General features: G+C 62.6%; 1 protein-coding gene across 1 annotated transcript; it reads right to left on the bottom strand.

Annotated features, from left to right (window-relative positions):
* Positions 1-2,398: 2,398 nt before the first annotated feature.
* LOC136123276 (uncharacterized) lies at positions 2,399-16,378 on the bottom strand. The gene is made up of 10 exons (XM_065877297.1): positions 16,284-16,378; positions 12,209-12,306; positions 11,923-12,088; positions 11,245-11,759; positions 8,220-10,357; positions 7,675-7,828; positions 7,411-7,606; positions 3,378-3,488; positions 2,916-3,042; positions 2,399-2,767 (listed from the first exon to the last, which is right to left on the bottom strand). The coding sequence occupies exons 1-10, from the start codon at positions 16,376-16,378 to the stop codon at positions 2,399-2,401; spliced, it is 3,969 nt and encodes a 1,322-aa protein (XP_065733369.1).
* Positions 16,379-23,027: the final 6,649 nt, after the last annotated feature.

Below are 23,027 nucleotides of genomic sequence, written 5' to 3'. Positions count from 1 at the left end.
TGGGAAGCGAGAGGGCCACGGGAGAAAGGGGGGCTTTCGCCAGCACACTGGATACACTCATCTCCCCGGGCGGCGTAGCAAATACCGCAACCCGGTGGATTAAAAGGACAGAAATCTACTCTCTCCCAGCCTAGAGGCCAGGAGTCAGAAACCAAGGTGTCAGGTTCCAGAGCCGGGTTCCAGGGCAGGGCTCCCTCTGGAGGCTCTCAGGAAGCTCCCTCCTGCCTCTGCCCATGTCTGCTTGGTCTTCCTTCCCATCTCTGCTGCGTCTTCTCCCCATACGTGTCTCTTCTTTTCTTCTTATAATGACACCGGTCATTGTATTAAGGGCCCTCCCGACTCCACCATGACCTCAGCTTATCTAACCACATTTGCAAAGACCCTGTTTGTGCAGGCAAGCCACAGCCGTGGGTTCTGGATGGAAAGGAATTTTGGAGGAATGCGTCTGTGGCACGGACTGCGGAGCTGTCAGGAAGCCTGGAGGTCCCAGGTGCTGGTGACCTTTCTAGAGACCACCGCCGTCCTGTGCATGCCTGACCGTGCCCTGCACTCCCAGAGGATGCTTTCTGCCCTGGCCTTGAACCGCGGCCAGAGCCGACACCACCGAGGAGCTGGGGTCCACTGCGCTCCCCGGGCCACGCTCGCTGCCTCCGGCTCCCAAGGCGGGCTGCCTGTGGTCTGGCGTCGGACAGCGTGTCTAACCTGCTGAGCTTGGCCCGTTTGGGGCTCCTCACTGCAGCTGAGTGATTTGATCTGAGCCCCGGACAGCAGTCGGTGCAGTAATTGGATGTTATGAGATGGGAGGGCCACTGTCCAAGGAGGGGGCAGCTCGGCAGCTGCTGGGCAATTGGGGGAGCGGCTCCGGCTGGCAGGCGGGGCGTGGGGCAGCCACTGTCCGCTGGAGATAAGCCCCTCATCCTCGGCCCCTTAATCACCTGGCTGGGGTCACGGGCAGAGCCTGAGGCGAGATGGAACGAACACAGCCGCTGTCCGGCGCGCTGCCCGGCCCGGCTGCCCCGAGGGCGCTGTACAATTAGTTTTAAATATCAATTTCACAGCTGCTCAGGGGAGGAGAGAAGCGGGCAGGCATGCCTGACGCAAACTGCGTGTTTCTTGCTGGCTTGAACTTTGTAAGAAAAGGCGGAAGCTGTCAACGACGCATCCAGCAGAGGGGATGCCAGCCCCCCCTCTTCGGGGGCCTTCCAAGAGTTACCTGAGTCCCAGTGGTCCCATCCTCGTCCTGCTCCATCCTGACTGCAGGGCTGTTGGCCCCTCCCTTCCCCCTTCCAGCCCCACTTGGGACTTCTGTGCCTCTGCACCCTGTTCATGCTAGTCCCTTCCCGTTCCTTCCTCTTCCTTCCTTGGGGTTGGCTGAGAAAGCCCCCTCCTCCAGGAAGCCCTCACGGAGAGCTCTTTCTCAGACCACTGGCCCTGCTGTGGCCAAGGCTCTAGGCCAGCGCTTGTGCCTTCCTTCAGAGACTGGGCATGCCCATGTCTCATCTGTCTCCCCAGAAGCCCCCCATACTTGGTGCAGCTGTAGCCAGCCAGGCTTTGATGTCAGGAAGCTGGAGGGAGTGAGGCTGTGCCTGGGAGGGTTTGTGGAATGGGTGGGGGACTGGCTGGGACCAATGCTGGGGATGGCTGGGGGACAGAGGGGACCCTGGGAGGGGGGTCCAAGCCCTCCTCCAAAGACAGATGCAGGAGAGTGAAGGGCAGTGATGGGAACGGCACTGGAGGGCAGGTGGGTGGCGGAGTTGGGGCGTGTACCACCAGGAAGCCTCCATCGAGGAGAGGGCTTTGGCCCTCACCTTGAGACAAGGGCAAAGCCGGCTTGAAAGAGAGTTGAGAAAGTGGCACTCTTTGTGGGGACAGGGAAAGCCTGGTGAAGTTTCCCCCAGGCAGCCCACAGCACCCCTCCCTCAGGCGCCTGACCCCACGGGATCAGGCACCCAGCCCACCCTCCACCTGAGCAATCCAGGGGGCTGCAGAGGCGCCTGTGGTGCTGGCTAGACCCCGACTGCGTGCGGAGCCCCGCTACCACTTTCCACTCCGGGTGCTGGAGCATCTAGGCAAGTGCCGAAGAGCAGGTGCTCGAGAAACGTCGCTGAACGAAGGAGCCTCGGGCTGCGAGGGCCGGGGGCCGCGTTCCTTCCCTCCTCGCCTCCGCGGGGCTGGGCCCGGCTCGGAGCCCCAGTGACCGGGGCGGTGCCGGCGCGCAGAGCGCTCCCAGCTGCGGCAGACCGGGGAGGGTCCCACGGGCGGAGGCGGTGTCCCCGGACGCGCTGCGGAAGCGCCAGGCTGAGACCCGCTGTCCGCGTGCTTCTCACCCGCCGCGTCGCCGCGCAGACAATTTATCTCCGTCTCCCCTCTCTTAAAACACTTTTATCAAAATCGGCGGTCACACCGCGCTGAACCGTGGTGGCCTCAATCTTAAACGCCGCGCTGCAGATTTTAATTTGGGGAAGATTAATGCGCTCGCGGCGTCGGCGGCGCTGCGCCCGTTATCGGGCCTGACGGGTGTCAGCGTCCCCGCGCGCGTGTCCCCGTGTCCTGGGTCCCGCCGGGCCGCCGGCGCAGTGCCTATCGGGTTGGGGGCAGGGGGCGCGAGATGAAGCCCCGGGCCCCAGGTGTGTTGGGGGATGGGCGCCGGGGGGGGGGAGCCGGGCCCCTGCGCCGCCCTCCCCCACGCCGCCGGGCCCCTACCCAAACCCTGTGGCCGGCCCTCCTCCACCGCAGAGTCCAAGACAGGACCTCCAGCTGCGACCCCCTGCGGTGCACACCGGGACCTCCACCCTCTCTGAGCCCCGGGATCCGAATACTGGTGACCTTGAACTCCAGACTCCTAAATCCAAGGCCGGGAGTTCCCGCCCCACAAGTACCTGGCCTCACCCCGCCAGTTGCCCCGGCCCACTCACTCCAGCCCAGCTCTTGCCCACAGCCTCTCCTGGCTCCACCTCCGGGATTTCTCCAGAGCTGCCCCCTCCCCTTCCAGTTGAGCCCCCTGCCCTCAGGGCCGTGGCCCTTGACCCCGCGCTCAGGCGGCTGCACGGAACGGGGAGGGGCACGGTCAGTTCAGCGCCCACAAGGAGCCTGCTCCCCAGTGCCCGGCCAGCCCTGCCGCAGCCCACCTGTGCCCCCCGCCCCTCCCCCTCCCTTTCCCCCCTCCCTCCCCTCACCCCTGCCCCTGACCCCGGCCCGGATGCTCTCCTTGAATGCTGGCCTGCCCCGCGTGCTCCTGTCACCACTGCCTCTCCAGGCCTGGAACCCTCCCCTTGGCACTGTCTGTCCCCGGCAGCCACTGACAGCTCATGGTGTCTGTCTGTCTTGGCCCCCCAGCACACAGTAGGTGCTCAGTGAGTGTGTCCCTGGCCGCCCACCACTCCTGGAAGCACTGGCCCTGGGGAAGGGATGGGCCCCGACGGCCTGGACCCGAGGCGGCCCGGACCCTGGAGGAAAGCCAGGAGCCGCCCAGGTGGACGATGGCAGGGCTAGGGAGAGGCCAAGCACAGGGTCAGTGAGGATGCCCTCTGACCCCAGCACTCACTGGAGGGTCTGGGCCCACCTTTGAGGGGCTCCCAGGCAGTGGTGGGGTGGGACATCAGCCTGTAAATGGCTGCTCTTGGGACCCCGGACTCTGGGCTCCCTGACCTGCCGCCCAGCCCTACGCCTACCTTGCCCTGGACGGACCCTGCTGTCCTGAGGAAAGCCTTCCATCCTCCCCACACCCACTTGGAGCTGGGCAGGGCGCCCCCTCAGCCCTGGCCCTTCCTCACCGGCCACTCTGGGCACGAGGGAGCTGCAGGTGCAGGACAGGGCTGGGTGGTCATCACAGGCTGGACCATCGAGGCTGGACCGCTCTGTCCAGTGGCTCTATGTGGCCAAGCGTCTGCCTTCACTGGCACCGCAGCGTCTGCTCCCACGGGTCTTAGAACACGTGGCTGCTTGTTGTGTAAAATTAGTGGACAGGATTCTGGCCACGGGGTGTACTGAGGGGGCAGCAATGCTCCGTCCTGCTTGTGAGCCACGTGTGACACCCTCAGTGATCGGAGCTGAAAGAGCAATGAGGGGGAGGAGGCCCCAAAGTCTGGCTGACAGCAGAGGGCACTGCGTGTGTGACGCTAGTGGTGTGCTGGGTTCCCGAGGCTGCCGGCTGGGCAGGAAGCTGAGGGCGTTGGTCAGGGTCTGGACCACAGATGTGTGGGATGGGCAGGAGGGGCACTGTGTCATCCAAGCAAAAGCTGGGGGCCAGGCAGTGTGTGAGGGTCAGAGGGTGTGGAGGGATGGGGCCGAGGGAGAGGTCCAGGAGGACCCCTGCTTGGGGCCTGAGTCCCAGGAGTGTGTGTGGGGGTGCTGAACTGAGATGGAAGGACTGGTGTCCAGTTTGGGCCCTCGGGGATTGGGGGAGGGCAGGCAGCGGGGGCAGCAGTGTTTGACCCCCAGCATCTGTAGAGCCGAAGTGGGCCTGTGGGGGAGCTGGGCAGGGGCCCTGGGGCTGCGTCCGGAGAGGAGGGAGGGGCATCCTGGGTGTGTGCACACTGGGCTCCGAGGTCTGGCACTCGTAGGCACTCGTAGCCCTGTGTGAGTGGTCAGGGAGGGCTTCCTGCGGGAGGGGAAGACCTAGGGAGAGGTGTCCAGGGCCAAGGACCTGGAAGGAGGGAAGCAGGAGGTCAGTGGTGAGGGAGATGAAGCAGGAGCTGCCGGGGTCTCAAAGGCCACGCAAGGGGCCGTGCAAGGGGCTCGTGTCACCCTGGATCCCATGGGTGACATGAGCCGCCTAGAGTGACTGTCATACTGGTGGGTATAGGGGGATGGGTGGAGGGATGGGATGGGGGATGGATGGGTGGGTGGAGATGCATCTATTCCCAGGTTCCCTGAGCAGGTACTGAGGGTCCATCCCTCCTTCCTGCCCAATTGGGAGCCAAGTTTTCCTCAATGAAGAGGGAGGACAGTCACAGCGGACCCCTCCCCGGCATTGTTGCCTGGCCTCAGGGAACAGCTGACAGTGAAGTAGGGTCTCCTGGCTCACCTGGATGGAGAACCTTCAACCCCATCACAACTGCCCTGTCCATAGCTTAGCTTGGTGGGGAGTACGGGGAGCTGGGACCCTTAACCAGGCTTCCCCCATGCCCCTCTCTAGACCGGATGCTGACTGTGTCAGTAGGAGTCCTTGTCACGAACTGTGGAATCCACTCCAGCTAACTCCTGTGGTGGGCAGTGGAGGGCTTGGATGGGCTGGAACCCCTGGCAGCATCTCAGGGTCCGTCTGTCCTGCCAGCTATGCTGCCCAGCTGCTGTTGCCATGGCACCCATACCTCCCAGCTTCTGAGACCCTGTAGGTGTGGGGTCCTGGGAGGGCGCATCTGATTGGCTGAGCCACGGTGCTGCCAGGGTACAGCTGGGGTGGGATCTCAGGGCCTCTCCTCTCTCTGCCTGCACAGGAGAGGTGCTTTCCGAGGGACCCTGGGAGCCTGCTGGGAAGGTGACTGCCAGTGATGGCATCCGAGGGCTCCCTGGACCTGACATTTGATACCTGAGTCCAAGGTCTGGCACCTGGAATTCAGAGGGAGGTCCCCTCCCCACCCTCAAGGCCACCAGGACGCCCATGCTGAGAAAACAGTGTCCAGCACGTGCTGTGGGTGTCATTCACGGGCTTAATGTGGTGGAGAAAGCCCGTTTAGGTTTTCCGAGATTATTCATGAAATCCTCATGTACGATCTGGGAGCCTAATAACTCCTCAGGAATTCATTAAATAGTAGACCTATAAGCTCTTGAAAGCCCTCGGGGGCTCCGCTCTCCCAGCGCTGCCAGAAGCGAGGTGCTGGGGCGGAGACAGGCCCCCAGCCCCCCTTGGAGGGCAAGGCAGCCTTCAGAGCGGGGAGCCGCCGAGTGCGGCAGAAGTGAACTCGGCCTCTTTCAGGGAACAAAACCATTGAGCTTACAGAGGAAATTTACCAGCCTCATAGAAATATGCAGGTGAAGGTACAATTAATTTTAATTACAAGACTATACACTGTTGGTTGCACAGCCATGAGTAAAATTAAAATGGCAATCACAATTAGGAACCTGCAGCCTCATCGTGCAACAAATTAGTTACAAATTACAAGTGCGCCCGATGCTGCCTCTCCTGGAGCTTTGTGGCCGGTCCTGCTCTGCAGCCTTTGGGGAGCTGATCGCGTGGATCGGTAACGCGCTCAGGTGGCCGGGGCCCCGCGGGGTGTCCAGGCAGGTGAGCCAGACGAGGAAGTGGACCCTCTCAGGTTCCCCACCCCCAGGGAACCCAACCCGCAGGCTCGGTTCACCTGCTCTCCCCGAGGCCACAGAAAGGCCCGCTCCACGGGCCTCTTAGTTTCCCGCCAGGAGCGGGGTCGCAGCTTCACCAGGGTGGCCCTCAGCCCTGCAGAGAGGGTCAGGATGTCCAGAGACCCCCGCTGTGTCTTCCAAGGGCTTGGGGCTGACACTGTGAGGGCACCGGTGGCCCTTCTCTCCCCTCCCTCCTCAGGCGAGCCTGGCCCTGCTTCACCTCTGGCCATACCCCACTGTCCAGTTGGTGTTTCATCTGGGGTCCCCAGGTGCCCCAACCCCAGCCCTGAGCACCGCAGAGTCCCTTGTCTAGCCCTTTCCCCCCGGGCGCCTGACTCACTGCCCCACTTTCTTCCTAAGGCTCTCAGCTCTCCCCTCCCCTTCCTTCCCGCTGCCCCTCCCCCGTCTCAGCCTGGACTCAGACACCTGCCGTGCTCCCCGTGCCCCGAGGGTGAGGTCACAGCCTCGCCTCCCCAGGGTCTGGCCCCGTGTGTCCTGGTCTCCATAGCTGCCTCCTGGAGGGGGTGCTCATACAGTTCATGCTGTTCCCTCCGTGGAGATGCTGTTCCCTTTGCTTGCGGCTAATCCTTCAGTCTCCCATGGGTCCTGTGCCTCAGGTCCCCCTACCACGTGTGCCCCTGGAGGGGGTGTGGGGGTCAGAGGGCTGCGAACACATCAGCTAGAGCAGCACCCAGGCCAGGTGCTGGGGGTGTGGGAGCTGATGGGGAGGCGTGAGGGCGGGGGTGGGTGTGGGAGCTGACGGGGGGGGGCGTGAGGGCGGGGGTGTGTGTGGGAGCTGACGGGGGGGTCGTGAGGGCGGGGGTGTGTGTGGGAGCTGACGGGGGGCGTGAGGGCGGGGGTGTGTGTGGGAGCTGACGGGGGGCGTGAGGGCGGGGGGGAGCTGACGGGGGGCGTGACGGCGGGGGGAGGAGCTGACGGGGGTCGTGAGGGCGGGGGTGTGTGTGGGAGCTGACGGGGGGGCGTGAGGGCGGGGGTGTGTGTGGGAGCTGACGGGGGGCGTGAGGGCGGGGGTGTGTGTGGGAGCTGACGGGGGGGCGTGAGGGCGGGGGGGGGCTGACGGGGGTGGTGAGGGCGGGGGGGGGAGCTGACGGGGGGCGTGAGGGCGGGGGGGGGCTGACGGGGGTGGTGAGGGCGGGGGGAAGAGCTGACGGGGGTCGTGAGGGCGGGGGTGGGTGTGGAAGCTGACGGGGGGGCATGAGGGCGGGGGTGTGTGTGGGAGCTGACGGGGGGGGGCGTGAGGGCGGGGGGGGGGAGCTGACGGGGGGCGTGACGGCGGGGGGGGGAGCTGACGGGGGGGCGTGAGGGCGGGGGGGGGAGCTGACGGGGGGGCGTGAGGGCGGGGGGGGAGCTGACGGGGGGGCGTGACGGCGGGGGGGGGAGCTGACGGGGGGCGTGAGGGCGGGGGGGAGCTGACGGGGGGCGTGACGGCGGGGGGAGGAGCTGACGGGGGTCGTGAGGGCGGGGGTGTGTGTGGGAGCTGACGGGGGGGCGTGAGGGCGGGGGGGGGCTGACGGGGGTGGTGAGGGCGGGGGGGGGAGCTGACGGGGGGGCGTGAGGGCGGGGGAGGAGCTGACGGGGGTCGTGAGGGCGGGGGTGTGTGTGGGAGCTGACGGGGGGGGCGTGAGGGCGGGGGTGTGTGTGGGAGCTGACGGGGGGGGCGTGAGGGCGGGGGTGTGTGTGGGAGCTGACGGGGGGCGTGAGGGCGGGGGTGTGTGTGGGAGCTGACGGGGGGCGTGAGGGCGGGGGGGAGCTGACGGGGGGCGTGACGGCGGGGGGAGGAGCTGACGGGGGTCGTGAGGGCGGGGGTGTGTGTGGGAGCTGACGGGGGGGCGTGAGGGCGGGGGTGTGTGTGGGAGCTGACGGGGGGCGTGAGGGCGGGGGTGTGTGTGGGAGCTGACGGGGGGGCGTGAGGGCGGGGGGGGGCTGACGGGGGTGGTGAGGGCGGGGGGGGGAGCTGACGGGGGGCGTGAGGGCGGGGGGGGGCTGACGGGGGTGGTGAGGGCGGGGGGAAGAGCTGACGGGGGTCGTGAGGGCGGGGGTGGGTGTGGAAGCTGACGGGGGGGCATGAGGGCGGGGGTGTGTGTGGGAGCTGACGGGGGGGGGCGTGAGGGCGGGGGGGGGGAGCTGACGGGGGGCGTGACGGCGGGGGGGGGAGCTGACGGGGGGGCGTGAGGGCGGGGGGGGGAGCTGACGGGGGGGCGTGAGGGCGGGGGGGGAGCTGACGGGGGGGCGTGACGGCGGGGGGGGGAGCTGACGGGGGGCGTGAGGGCGGGGGGGAGCTGACGGGGGGCGTGACGGCGGGGGGAGGAGCTGACGGGGGTCGTGAGGGCGGGGGTGTGTGTGGGAGCTGACGGGGGGGCGTGAGGGCGGGGGGGGGCTGACGGGGGTGGTGAGGGCGGGGGGGGGAGCTGACGGGGGGGCGTGAGGGCGGGGGAGGAGCTGACGGGGGTCGTGAGGGCGGGGGTGTGTGTGGGAGCTGACGGGGGGGGCGTGAGGGCGGGGGTGTGTGTGGGAGCTGACGGGGGGGGCGTGAGGGCGGGGGTGTGTGTGGGAGCTGACGGGGGGCGTGAGGGCGGGGGGGAGCTGACGGGGGGCGTGACGGCGGGGGGAGGAGCTGACGGGGGTCGTGAGGGCGGGGGTGTGTGTGGGAGCTGACGGGGGGGCGTGAGGGCGGGGGTGTGTGTGGGAGCTGACGGGGGGCGTGAGGGCGGGGGTGTGTGTGGGAGCTGACGGGGGGGCGTGAGGGCGGGGGGGGGCTGACGGGGGTGGTGAGGGCGGGGGGGGGAGCTGACGGGGGGCGTGAGGGCGGGGGGGGGCTGACGGGGGTGGTGAGGGCGGGGGGAAGAGCTGACGGGGGTCGTGAGGGCGGGGGTGGGTGTGGAAGCTGACGGGGGGGCATGAGGGCGGGGGTGTGTGTGGGAGCTGACGGGGGGGGCGTGAGGGCGGGGGGGGGAGCTGACGGGGGGCGTGACGGCGGGGGGGGGAGCTGACGGGGGGGCGTGAGGGCGGGGGGGGGAGCTGACGGGGGGGCGTGAGGGCGGGGGGGGAGCTGACGGGGGGGCGTGACGGCGGGGGGGGGAGCTGACGGGGGGCGTGAGGGCGGGGGGGAGCTGACGGGGGGCGTGACGGCGGGGGGAGGAGCTGACGGGGGTCGTGAGGGCGGGGGTGTGTGTGGGAGCTGACGGGGGGGCGTGAGGGCGGGGGGGGGCTGACGGGGGTGGTGAGGGCGGGGGGGGGAGCTGACGGGGGGGCGTGAGGGCGGGGGAGGAGCTGACGGGGGTCGTGAGGGCGGGGGTGTGTGTGGGAGCTGACGGGGGGGGCGTGAGGGCGGGGGTGTGTGTGGGAGCTGACGGGGGGGGCGTGAGGGCGGGGGTGTGTGTGGGAGCTGACGGGGGGCGTGAGGGCGGGGGGGAGCTGACGGGGGGCGTGACGGCGGGGGGAGGAGCTGACGGGGGTCGTGAGGGCGGGGGTGTGTGTGGGAGCTGACGGGGGGGCGTGACGGCGGGGGGGGAGCTGACGGGGGGCGTGACGGCGGGGGGGGAGCTGACGGGGGTGGTGAGGGCGGGGGGGGGAGCTGACGGGGGGGCGTGAGGGCGGGGGGGGGAGCTGACGGGGGTGGTGAGGGCGGGGGGGGGAGCTGACGGGGGGCGTGAGGGCGGGGGGGGGGAGCTGACGGGGGGCGTGACGGCGGGGGGGGAGCTGACGGGGGGCGTGACGGCGGGGGGGGAGCTGACGGGGGGCGTGACGGCGGGGGGGGGGAGCTGACGGGGGGGCGTGAGGGCGGGGGGGGGGAGCTGACGGGGGGGCGTGAGGGCGGGGGGGGGAGCTGAGGCCCCCAGGCCGGCATGGTGGCCGCTGAGCAGCCCTGGGAGGTGCAGGTGACGGTCACTGCTGCGCGCGGTCACGCGGGGGTGGGCGGCGGGCCGTCCACGTCTCTGACTCAGGAGTCTCAGCTCGGGACTCGTAGCATTCTGCTTTTTCACCGGAAAGCTCATTTCTGCTCCAAGCGCCCAGAGGGTACAGCCGGGACCCAGAACTGAGGCGTAAATAGGAAGGGAGGGCCGTGGAAGTCGCCGCTGGCCGCTGTGTGTGAGTACTCGACCCCTCCGCTGGGAAACGCAGTGGGTGCCCCCCTTCCCCCCTCCTCCCTTCTGTGCCAGGGCTTGGGGGACTGATCTGTGTGCTCTCCAAAATCCACCCCCCATTTAATTTAGGTCTATGGGGCTCCCTGCCAGAGAGCCCAGCACTCAGTGCCCACCCTCCAAGCTGGGAGGCAAGGCGGGCCACAGGGAGGGGTGTGTGAGGTCTTTGCACCCCAGACCCCCAACCTCTTCATTGCCACCTGCCCTTTTGTGGGGCATTGCCACCTTCTGACTGCTCCTCCCCCATGACCTCCAGGCCAGGCCTGGCGGGTAGTCCTTTACACTGTAGTATGAATGCAAACCGCAAATCGTAGGATCCCATCCCTTAGCTCTCCCAGAAGAAGGGAGCTGGTGCAGAAGGGGGAGGGGCTGCCTCCCCTAGTCCCGGGGCTTAAAGAACACCACGAGACACTCCCCTGACACCAGGACCCCCCACCGATTCACTCAGCCTTTCCAGGTCTGCAGGACCCCAGTGGAAGCCCCTGCCACACTCGGGGGGCTTGCCGGGACAAGCCACCCCCCTCCGCCTTCTCTCCACCTTCAGCGTGGGTGAGGGTCCAGGCAGTTGGGAGGAGGCTGAAGGTGTGGGTGGGAGGTGCTCAGCTCGGGTTAAGGTTCACCCCACGATTGTGCAGGCAGGAAAGGGTCGGGGCCGAGGGGTGTGCAAGGGTGGCCCAGGCAGGGAGGGGCCCTGAGTGGGGGGGGCCCCGGGGGTGGCTGAGCGGGCCCTGACCCTCTTTTCCATGCTGGCCTAACACCCCCTCAACACTGTCCCACCTACTCGTGAACCTGGCCCTGAAGACCCCCCAAGTGAGCCCCGCGGCCAGGCCTCTTCCAGGGAGCTGCACAGACACGCCCAGAGCATCCCTCTGGCCCCAGGAGGTCAGGGCAGCCACCCCTGTGCCTGGCGTGTGGCAGCGCCAGGACCTTGGCACTGATGCCTGCAGGGTGGACGTGGGTGGCAGCCTGGAGGGGGCGAAGTGGCTGGGCAGGGCCCGTGCCCTAAGTAACAGGGAGCGGAGGGCAGATAGAGGCCCAGGGAGGTGGGGGGAGGTCGTGCCGCCCGCCCGGTGCATTCCAGAGTCCCCTCTGTCCCGCTGCTGGCGGCGTGCCCTCCCGCACACGGCAAAGCCCTGTGCCCAGCACCGGCGCTTGACGCCAGCTCCCACCGCCGGCTCCCTCATCTGTCGGGGGCAGGTGAGGGGCTGGGCTGCCTGGCGACCCCGCCATCGGACCAGGGGCTGGGCAGCGCCTTCCTGCTCCCACCCGCGTCTGCAGCGGTGGTCGCAATCCCAGCTGGCAGAGTGGAGGTGAGCCAACAGACTCAGACAGAAACTCTCCCGGATCCCCAAAGCGCGGTGCCCATCCCCCCAGCAGGGAGCTCTCAGCACCTTCCTTGTGCCAGCAAGTCCCAGGGCCCCCAGCAGCAGGGGCCCACACCCCCCCAAAGCTGCACTACAGTGATGCCAGCTCCCAGCTGGGAGCCACTGGGGGCCACTCCTCCCGAGGGGGCAGCCCCGACATGCCCTGGGCAGAGGGTCTCCCAGGGCTGGGAGCTCGAGCTAATCTCGGGTGCTCCAGGGCCGCCGGGGTCTCCTGCGGCTGGTCCCTCTGGTCAGCGAGTGCTGCCATCAGCCCAGGGAGGCAGATGCAGGGTCCCCTCTGACGCACGGACAAGGTGGCCTCCCAGTCTGAGGCTTTCTTGGGCCATCACGTCTTCCCTCCTTAACGTTTCCTTCACCTACCAGTCACCACGTCCCAGATGGTTACCGCCTGCGTACCCCACAGGCCCACACCCTCCGTGGGGGACGTCTCCGTCTTGTTCCCTGATGGACCAGCCAGCCTGGACAGGTGGAGAGTGTGGGTATGGACGTTATAACAGTATTGAGTCTTCTGCCCATGGATGTGGTCTGTCTCGCCAGTGTTTCGTTCTTCTTCAATTTCTCTCAGCAACGACTGGTATCTTCCAGTGTACAGGTCTTGCACATATTTTGTCAGGTTTATCCCTATATATTTAATGTTTTTGATGGCATTGCAAATACCGTTTTAAATTTCGAAGTGTTTGTTGCTAGCACACAGAAATACAACTGATTTCTGTACACTGATCTTGCATCCTGCATACACTCTGGGTGCTTTTTATTTTTGCTTTACTGCGCTGGCTAGAATGTCCAGTACAGTGTTGAATAGAACAGCTGGGAGGAGACATCCTTGCCTTTTTCCTGATTTGGGGGTGAAAGTATTCAGTCTTTCACCACTAAGTGCGACATCAGCTGCGTCAGGTATGCCCTTTATCAGGTTGAGGAAATTCTTTTCTCTGCCTATTTTACTGAGGATTTTTATTAGAAATGATTGTTGGATTTTATCAAATGATTTTTCCGTCTATTTAAATAGTCATCAGGTTTTTCATTTTTAGCCTGTAACTATGGTGAATTACATTTTTGAGAGTTAAACCAACCTTGCATTCCTTAGATAAATCCCACTTGATCATGATCCTTTAACAATATTGTTGGATTCCATTTTCTAAATTTTAAGAATTTTTGCATTTATGCTCATAATGGATTTTGGTCTGTAGTTTTCTTTATTTTTGTTGCCTAGTGTTGGGGTCAAGGTAATATTTGTCTCATAGAATGCGTTGGAAAGTATTTTCTTCTCTTCAGTTTTCTGGAAGAGTTCCTGAAGAATTGTTATTATTCTTCCTTGAGACCTATTTGGGCTTGGGTTTTTCTTTTTTAGAAGGTATTTAACTAAAAATTCAATCTTTATTTTTAAAATTTTTTCTATTCTTTTTTTTTGCGGTACGCAGGCCTCTCACTGATGTGGCCTCTCCCGTTGCGGAGCACAGGCTCCGGACGCGCAGGCTCAGCGGCCATGGCTCACGGGCCCAGCCACTCCACGGCATGTGGGATCTTCCCGGACCGGGGCACAAACCTGTGTCCCCTGAATCGGCAGGCAGACTCTCAACCACTGCACTACCAGGGAAGCCCTAAAAATTCAATCTTTAATAGCTATAGGGCTATTCAGCTTTTCTATTTCTTCTTGAATGGCCTTTGATATTTCGTGTCTTTTGAGAAATTTGTCCTTTTCATCTAAGTTGTCCAATTCATTGGCATAAAGTACACACAATAGTCCCTTAATATCCTTTCAATATCTGTACAATCTGTAATGATGTCACTTTTCTCATTCTTGAAATTGGTCATTTGTGTCTTCCCTCTTTTACTCCTGACTGGTCCGGCTTGTCAGTCTTACTAGCCTCCTCAGAAAACCAGCTTCTGGTTTCATTGATTTTCTCTATTGCTTTTCTGTTTCATTGATTTCCGCTCTGATGTTTATTATTTCTGTTCTTTGGTTTACTTTGAGTTTTATGTGCTCTTTTCTCCCCTTGTTTCTTAAGGTAGAAGTTGAAGTCGTTGATTTAGGCTCTCTGTTTTTTCCCAATATAGATGCTTTCCCTCTCGGTACTGCACTGCTTTAGCTGTGTCTCAAATTTTTTGATACGTTGTATTTTCATTTTCATTTAATTCGAAATACTTTCTCATTTCCCTTTCGATTTCTTCTTTGACCCAGGGGTTATTTAGAGGCATGCTTTTTAGTTTCCAGGTATTTAGGATTTTTCTAGGTATCTTTTGGTTATTGATTTCTAGTTTATTTCTGTCGTGGTCAGATAACATACCTTGTATGAATACTTTAAAATTTGTTGAGACTTGCTTTAGGGCCCAGAATATGGGTTTTCTTGGTAAGTGTTCCTCGTGCACTTGGAAAGAATGTGAAATCTGCTGTTCTGAGCAGAGCGCCCCATGAATCAATCAGCTCAGACTGGTCGACGGTGTATTCAAGGCTTCTGTAGTCTTCATGATATACTTTCTACTTGTCCTATCACTTATTGAGAGGGGGTGTTGAAATCTCTGACGACAACTGTGGGTTTATCTATGTTTCCTTGTGTTTTTCTCAGTTTATTCTTCATGTATTTCTGTTTTTTTGTTTTATAAATTTATTTATTTATTTGTTTTTGGCTGCATTGGGTCTTTGTTGCTGCGTGCGGGTTTTCTCTAGTTGCGGTGAGCAGGGGCTACTCTTGGTTGCGGTGTGCGGGCTCCTCATTGCAGTGACTTCTCTTGTTGCAGAGCATGGGCTCTAGGAGTGCGGGCTTCAGTAGTTGTGGCATGCGGGCTCAGTAGCTGTGGCTCGGGGCTCTAGAGCGCAGGCCCAGTAGTTGTGGCGCACGGGCTTAGTTGCTCTGCGGCATGTGGGATCTTCCTGGACCAGGGATCGAACCCGTGTCTCCTGCATTGGCAGGCGGATTCTTAACCCCTGCGCCACCAGGGAAGGCCTGCTTCATGTTTTTAAGCTCTGTTATTAAAATGTTTATTATGAAATGACCCTCGTTGTCCCTGGTAACGCTGTTGCTCTGAAATCTAGTTGGATATTAATAAGTCACTCCAGCTCTCTTTTGATTATTGTTAGAGAGTTTATCTTTTCCCACCCTTTTACTTTCAATCGTGTTGTCTTTATGTTTACAGTGGGTTTCATGTAGGTAGCATGTAGGTTATCTGATCAGACATCCTTGGCCTTTTAATTGCAGTGCTGGGATCATTTGCCTTGACTGTAACAGGGATCTGTCTGGGCTTAGATCCACCTCTTCTTTCTGTTTTCATTTGTCCCATCTGTCCTTTGGTCCCTTTTCCCTCTTCTTCTGTCTTCTTTTGGATTGAGTATTTTTTGTGACTTTACTTCTCTCATTAGTTTGTCAGCAATAATTCTGAATTTTGCCCTTTCAGGGATTGCTTTGGGGTTTATAAAGTGCATCTTTGGTTCCTCTCCACCTACTTCCAGGTGACCTTCCACAACCTCACGGATCATGTAGGAGCCGTGCCCAGCACGTTCCAGGGTCTCCTTTCCTGGTCTCTGTGCTCTTTATTTCTATACGTGGCATAAGTGTTCACAACACACTGGGTTTTTTTTATTGTTTTGCTTGAAGCACTCAGTCTCCATAGATACCACACCTGGCGCTCTCTGCTCTCTCGTGCAGATACAGGTGTCCACCGGGCAGTGGCTTCCTTCTGCTGAAGGGTGTCCCTAACACTCCTGGAGCGCCTGATGACTTCTTTCAGCTCTTTTTACGGTCTGAAAAAGCCTTTGGGTTTGAAGGATATTTTCACTGGCTGACGGTTTTGGTTTTCTGTCTAAAGATGCTGCTCCAAGGTCACACGCCCTAGGGAGAAAGAAACCTGCTGTCACCTCGTCTTTAGGTCTTTGTACATAACGTGGTGCTTTCCTCTGCCTGCTGGAGGACTCTCTCCTATCACTAGTTTTAGTTAATTGTGCTTGGGGTTTGCTGAGCTTCTCTGATGTGTGGGTTTACAGTTTTCATCAACTTTGGAAAGTTCTGCTCACTGTTGTTTTTTTTTTCTTTTTTTTTTTGCGGTACGCGGGCCTCTCACTGTTGTGGCCTCTCCCGTTGCGGAGCAGAGGCTCCGGACGCGCAGGCTCAGCGGCCATGGCTCACGGGCCCAGCTGCTCCGCGGCACGTGGGATCTTCCCGGACCGGGGCGCGAACCCGCGTCCCCTGCATCGGCAGGCGGACTCTCCACCACTGCGCCACCAGGGAAGCCCTGCTCACTGTTTCTTGAAGTGTGTTTCTTGTTCCCCCTCCCGCCCTGGGAGCTCCAATTACACACAGATTTGCTGGATGCTGTCCTGCTGCCCCCGCTGTGCCCCCCTCAACCCCGCAAACCGCAGCCTGGAAACCTTCTAAGCTAGGAAACTGGGCACCCCTGGGCTCCCCTCGCTGTGTTCTGTCTCAGGGTCACAGTCCAGCCTTACCTGAGGTCCAGGGTCTGCAAAGCCGTGGCTTCACGTATCTTATCTAGTTTTTTCTGTTTCCGGTGGGAGGGTAAACGCAGGTCCTGTTCCTCCATTCTGGCCCTGCGTGGAGCTCCCTCCTCCTTTGAAATCCGCTCAGCTGATTTCCCACCCCTCAAGGTCACCAGAGACCTCTGTGTGTTACCCTGGAGCATCCATTCTTGGTCCTCATCTTGGCCCCTCCCCCAGCCCCCCTCCCTCCTCCTGGGGACACTCCCGCCCGCCACCCCACAGTCTCTCCTCCATCCCCTCTGCTGCTTCTTCTCATTCCCTGACCCTTAACGGTGACAGTGATGCACCAGGGCTCAGGCTGGGCCCTCCCCTCTCCTCCTGTCCCCGCAGTCTCACTGGGTCACGTGGTGTAACCCCCTGCATAGGGGGACGCCCACGCTTCTGTCTCCAGAGCTCTCTCGGGATTCCCAGGAATCTGGCCACCACTCAGCACCTCCAGCGTCCCAGCGCCCGAGGGAAGCTTCGGCCTCACCGCGCTCAGCACCTGCTCTCTCGCCCCGTCCCCTCCTCCAGCTGCTCAGGCCAAAACCTCCACCTCATCGGGTTCATTGAGACTCTCCCTCTCTCTCTCTCTCTCCTCTCTCATGAATGAACCCCACTGCCTCTACTTTCAAAGCCCATCCTGAGCCTGACCCTTCTTGCGGCCCTGCCGGCACTGTCAGGCCACGCCCCCCCCCCCCCCCCCCCCCCCCCCCCCCCCCCCGGTCTCACCAGCCATGGTGGTGGCCCCGGCCATCCCCCCAGCCCCACAGGCCGCTCTGTCTGCTCGGGGTCCTTACACACACCGCCCTTGCTCTTCCCTCTCAAACCTTCACTTCAGGGAAGTCACAGCCCCTCCGCGGACCTTAGAGCCTGTGTGTGCTGCCTGGCGACCCCCCGGGCCTCGCCACCACCCATCTGCCAGCCTTGCCAGCCTCCCCGCTGTCCCCTCCTGCCCTCCCTCAAGTCGCTGCTCTCACCGGACCACCCCGCGGAAGACAGCAAGTCCCTGCACTCCCCACCCCACCTCCAACCCTGCAGTTGTCACTTTCTGACACCAAGGTTACTTGTCATGTTCTTGGGTCATCTCTGTCTCTGGGACGCCGGCTCCACTTGGGTGGGGACCCTCGTCCCTTTGCTCCCTGGCCACACCTGAGCGCCCAGCGCACAGTAGGTGCTTGGTCAGCATTTACCTGGTGACCGAGATGCAGGGAAGGAAGACCTGAGGGCCAGTCGCTCATCTGAGCCCTTTGGAGTCTGCCCTTGGCGGGCAGGGAGCCCAACCCCAAATCAAGTTTGTGATGAAAGTTTTAAACCACACTGAGGGTTTTGTTTGTTTGTTTGTTTCTATTTATATTATTTTTAAATTTTTTAAATTAAAAATAAATTTTTTTTGGCCACGCCGCGCAGCTTCCTGGATCACAGTTCCCCGACCAGGGATTGAACCCGGGCCATGGCAATGAAAACTCGGAGTCCTAACCACTGGATCGCCAGGGAAGTCCCTCTATTTTATTTTACTTATTCATTTTTAATAACCATTTTTTAAATTAAAGTGTAGTTGATTTGGGACTTCCCTGGGGGTGCAGTGGTTATGAATCCACCTTCCAATGCAGGGAACGCGGGTTTGATACCTGGCCGGGGGACTAAGATCCCACATGCCGCGGGGAAAGTAAGCCCGCGCGCCACAACTACTGAGCCCGCGTGCCGCAACTACTGAGCCCATGTGCCACAACTACTGAGCCCGCGTGCTGCAACTAAGACCCGGCACAGCCAAATAAATAATTTTTTTTTAAGTACAGTTGATTTACCCTTTTGTGTTAGTTTCGGGTGTACAGCAAAGTGGCTCAGTTATACATATATATACATATATTCTTTCTCATACTCTTTTCCATGATGGTTTTTCACAGGATACTAAACAGAGCTCCCTGTGCGCTACAGGAGGGCCTTGCCGCTTGCTGAGTTTTCATGGCCAAAGGTGACCAGGATATTAGGAAATCTGCTTGAGAGTCAATAAAAGACAAAGCATTTGACGGAAGCAACTAGAGAAAACCAGAATCTCCTCACATCCCCCTGCCGACTGGGGCCTCCCCGCGTGTGTGCGGCCCCTCCAGCCACGGTGATGGCTGGGCCCCCGCCGCTGCCTTTGACTGGGCCCGGGCTTGGCGCCGGGCAGCCCCGAGACTGGAGGCTCCCGAGGCGGGGGCCCCGCGGTGTGTGAGGACCCCGGCCCCCCCGGGGGGGATGGTCGGCTGCGGGGGCCCCGGGCTCGGCCTGTGGGTTCTGCTGGCTGGACGCCCGTGGCGGTGGTCCGGGGCGGGGCTGGGCACGTCATCGGGGCCCGGCGGCAGGAGGAAGGGGCTGCGTGGGGGGTGAGTGAGAAGCGGCCCGCGGCCTGCAGGCGCTCCGCCTCCATATAATCAGGGCACGTCTGCAGACACATGCGAGGGGACACGCAGGAAGTGACCTTCACGCACGCGTCAGCGCGGCCGTGCTCCCGTGACGGACCTCCTCTTCCCGGGCGCTGGAGGGGCCCCCCGCCCAGCCCGCGCCGCATGGGCTGTGGGGCACGAGGATGTGCCCGGAGCAAGGGGGCTTCCCTGGGGGTCCCCACCCCTGCTCCTGGGGGAAGGTGTGGCCTGCCTGGAGGAGGAGGGGCCAAGGGATCACAGTCACTGGTCCCGGGGCCACGGCAATCCATTCAGAGGGGTCTGATGCGGGGCCCCCTTGCCTGTCCCCAGCTGGGTACTTGCAGGGAGGCACTGGGGGAGCCCTGGACCCCAAGCGGGGCACGGTGTGAGCTCCACCCCAGAGCACTGGACAAGGCGCTGCTGGCCTCAGCCTGCCCACCTGGGAATGGGGCTCAGGGTCCCTGTTCTGCTCACCTGGGCAGGCGGGCGAGGGTTTGATCTGAGCGCGATCCTGGCTCCAGACTCTCAGAGCCACCAGGAGAAGTCCCACGGCGGGGACGAGGCGACACGCCCCTAGGGGTGCTGGATATGTGTTTGCAGGCTGCGTGGTGGAGGGGCCCCGCTGGACAGAAAGGGGCCCGGGCTGATCGTGGGGGGCATGAGAGCCCGACGTGCGCTGCCCGCCCCGATCACACCGACACGGGTTCGAGCCCCAGGACCCGGTGGGGCTTCTCGGGGGCGGGAGCCATGGTGCCTCTGGCTCCCCAGTCCCAGCAGGCGGCTCGCCCAGAAGCGCCGGGGCCCGAGGACGGCCCCCTGGCGAGGAGGTCCGCGCCGGATCCCGCCCCGACCCAGGCAGGCCCTGGTCCCCAGCCTCAGCTTCCTGGGTCTGTGAAATGGGCCCTCGCGTGAATGGTGGGTGTGGGCAGGCGGCCAGGCCGCAGAGGCGGGGATCCCTGACTGCTGAGCACAAAGCCAGTGTCTGTGGCCAGGAGTGCAACTGCCCCCGCCCCTGAGCCCGGCCGCGGCCAGGGCCTCAAGGGGCCCCACGCTGCTGTCCGGGCTCAGGGCTGGCAGGCCCCCCCCTGAAACGCTCCCCTTGGCCTCCCAGGAGCCCCGGCACACACACGACTATTTAACTTCGCTCTGGCAAGGAATAATCGAGTCCTGTGTATCTATTACAGATGTGGAGAGATTGGGCCACCTCAGGCCGCACTGCACATTCACAGCCCTAACAAAGCTCCTACAATCGGCTCAGCCTGCCATTACCCATTCAGCGGGAGTAATAAATGAGCCGGGCGCAGCCTGCCATATACCACCCGGCCCAGATAACGGCTGAAAGGAGAAAATTAAATTTTGCTTTTGTTGAAACATTATGATTTATGTATTTGTAATATAGGCTGTGGTGGGCAATTGGGGGAAGAAAAGATTGTTGAGTATCCTTCAGGGTTACTGATGGCCCCACCGGCCACTCAGAGACCTGAGGCCAGCCCACTGCCCTTTATGGGCAGGGATAATAAGAAACCACAGGCGGCCCTGAACCCGGTCCTGGCGGCAGGGAGAGAGGCTGGGAGGCCCCCCAGGGAGGCTGGGCGTGGGGTCCTCTGAATGGGGTGTGGGCAGGGGCGGCGTCCTGCTGGCTTGGACCTGGAACTGGGCATTCGGATCACCCCGCGCCCTATCTGGACCTATAAAAATAATTAACTTCTCCCGCCTGGCCCTGGAGAGACAGACACGTGAGCACATCCCGGTAATTTATAATCTTGCCGTCCTGCCCCTTAATGCAGCAATCAGAACACAGCTTATCACGTTGTAGAAGGTAATGAACTTACTAACTCCTGGCACCCGAGTTCCTGAGCGAGGGTCTGGGCGGAGCGGCCCCCCCGAAGACGGCCGTCGGCCGGCACCTTAGTGGACAGGGCGGGCCTGTGGCCCTGGGCCCATGTGGCCTGTGTGGCCAGGGTGAACCACGGTCCGGCTACCGGGAGGCTGAGTCCCTGGCTGGGCTGGGTGGGCAGAGGGCACACTGAGGGCCTCACGGGGGGACCCAGGCAAAGCCTTCCCACGCAGAGCCTCCGGTCGCCCACCCGCGGTCCCCCTGCCCCGGCAAGGCCAGGTGCTGGGACGCCATGACTCGCCCCCACGTGCTTGTTCATCCAGAGTGCCTGACGGTCCCGGGGAGCTTGCATGTGTGACTCACCTCCATGTCCTGAGTGGAGAACATACCCTACAGGTGGGACCAGGGACCCCTGCTCCTCCAGAGATCTGCTGTGGGGTGAAGGCCTCCTCCATTTGGGGATGCCCAGTCTCACGTGAGGGAGGTCAGCCACGTGCCACACTGTGGGGGTCTCCCATGGGCCTCTTCAGCCCCCTCCCCGCCATCTTTGGGGGGACAGTGCCCATTTCAACTAACTGGCCTGCGCCCCCAGGACCCAGCATGACCCAAACTGAACTCCCCTTTTCCCAACCCTCTGCTCCCCCATAGGGTCTACCTCAGTCCCCTGCAACCCAGGGTGCAAGTGGGGCCTCACCGCCTCGGTCCTTCCACAGCCACTCACCGCCCTGGCCCTCCCTCAGAAAGTCCTCCTGAGTCACCCCAAAGAGCAGAGAAAACCTGCTCCTTGCTGAGACTCTCTGAGCTGCTGGATCAGACTGTACCTGAAGCCGATTCCGTGGCCCACTTGGCTGTTTGAGCCAGAGCTCCCCCTGCTGCCTTGTGAGTTGGGGTCCCTGTCACTTGCACCACAGGACTCCTGGCAGTGCCTCTGTTTCTCTCTGAGACCATGCTGGCCTCTTGCTCTCGTCCTGGGACACAGTCTCCTCTGCTCAAGGCCCCGCCTCTGCTCCCAAGAGCAGGAAAATGATTGGTCCCCCTGGGCCAGGTGCTGGGCCGGGGGTGGCGGGGTGGGGGGAGTGGGGGGGTGGGGGTGGGGGGGTGGGGGGGCGGGGGGCTGGCCACACCCGCTGCTTCGGGCAGACTTACCTGCTGCACAGGCTCCTTATTGCAACAGCTGCTTCCGCGGGGCTGTGAGCACACGTGGCGCCGGCTGGGCTGGGCCCTCCCCTTCCGGCCCGAGGAGGGGAGTTTGTCGCGCAGGCAGCGGCGGGGGCGGGGGGTCATTTTAGCAGGAGATGTGTTTTGTGTTGGGTGCTGATCCCCTGAGAGCGGCTGCACCGTCTCCCTCTGCGGTGGTCCTGATGACTGCTGGGGGCTCCCAGCTTGTGTGCGGCCCGGCGCCCCGCCCCTGCAGCCTCAATCCCGGGCCTGCCCCACCGCTGCCCCTCCGCGCCAGGCCTGAAAGGAAGTGGGACTCCTGCCGCGGGGCCTGTTGAGCAGACCCCAGGGGGTGGGTGTGGGGGGGGACGGGTGGGTGCTATTCAGGGCACCATGGCCGAGACCACACCTGGTGCTGGTTCTTTGGACGCTGCCCGCCAGGCGGCCCGCCCCCCTGCCCTAGACGGGGTCTATTCAAGGCGGGGTGGGGCAGCTGGGATCCTTCACCACCCAACGGTGCAGGACTGGCCACCCTGCGAGGCCTGGACCAGAGAGGGAGGCCCGCCCAAATCCCAGAAGGTGGGGCTCTGCAGGCAGAGGAAGCCGTGCGATGGACGGGGGTGGGGGTGGGGTGCAAGGATCAGATTGGCTCCTCCCACCCTGGACCCCAGGCCTGCGTGGTGGGCACAGGTGGGCGCTTGCAGTGTGCCGTTTGGACAGGACCGAGGCCTCGTTGATACTGCTAGGCTACAAGGAAGGTGGGCGGGGTGTTCTCCCTGGAGGGGCTGTGATGAGAGGGAGGTGTGAGGGATGGGGGTTCCTGCGGGGCCAGAGCCTGAGTGAGGGGCAGCTGGAGGAGGGGGAACCACTCCCCTCCCACGTGTGACCCCCTGCGCACGGCTCAGAAAGCCCGAGCCAGGCCAAGGGCAGGGACCAGGCGCTGGGGGCCCGGCAGACCCCCACGGGGGACGGCAGCACGAGGGCACCCAGAGATGGGCCGAGGGATGTCCCAGAGTGAGTGGCGCGAGGGTCCCCATCCTCTCCACCGCTCCCCTCAGTATGGGTAGAGTGAGCTGAAAACCGGGGCCCAGGACGGGGGCTTCTGCTCAGGAGACCGCGGTCCTGAGGTGTGGGGTACAGACCAGAGCGATGGCCCTGCCCTGGCAAACAGGAGCAATGCCTGTGGGGAGGGGGCAGCCGTCGGGGCCCGGCCTCCCCCCCAGGCCTCTGGCTCACGGGGTCCCCAGCCTGGCTCTGCTTTGGCCTTCAGGCTGTGTGCCCACCTTGTCTGACCGCGACCTGCCTGGGGTT

The sequence above is a fragment of the Phocoena phocoena genome, chromosome 5, assembly GCF_963924675.1.
Source record: "Phocoena phocoena chromosome 5, mPhoPho1.1, whole genome shotgun sequence".
Taxonomy (NCBI): Eukaryota; Metazoa; Chordata; class Mammalia; order Artiodactyla; family Phocoenidae; genus Phocoena; species Phocoena phocoena.
This window is presented reverse-complemented; position numbering and strand designations above follow the sequence as displayed.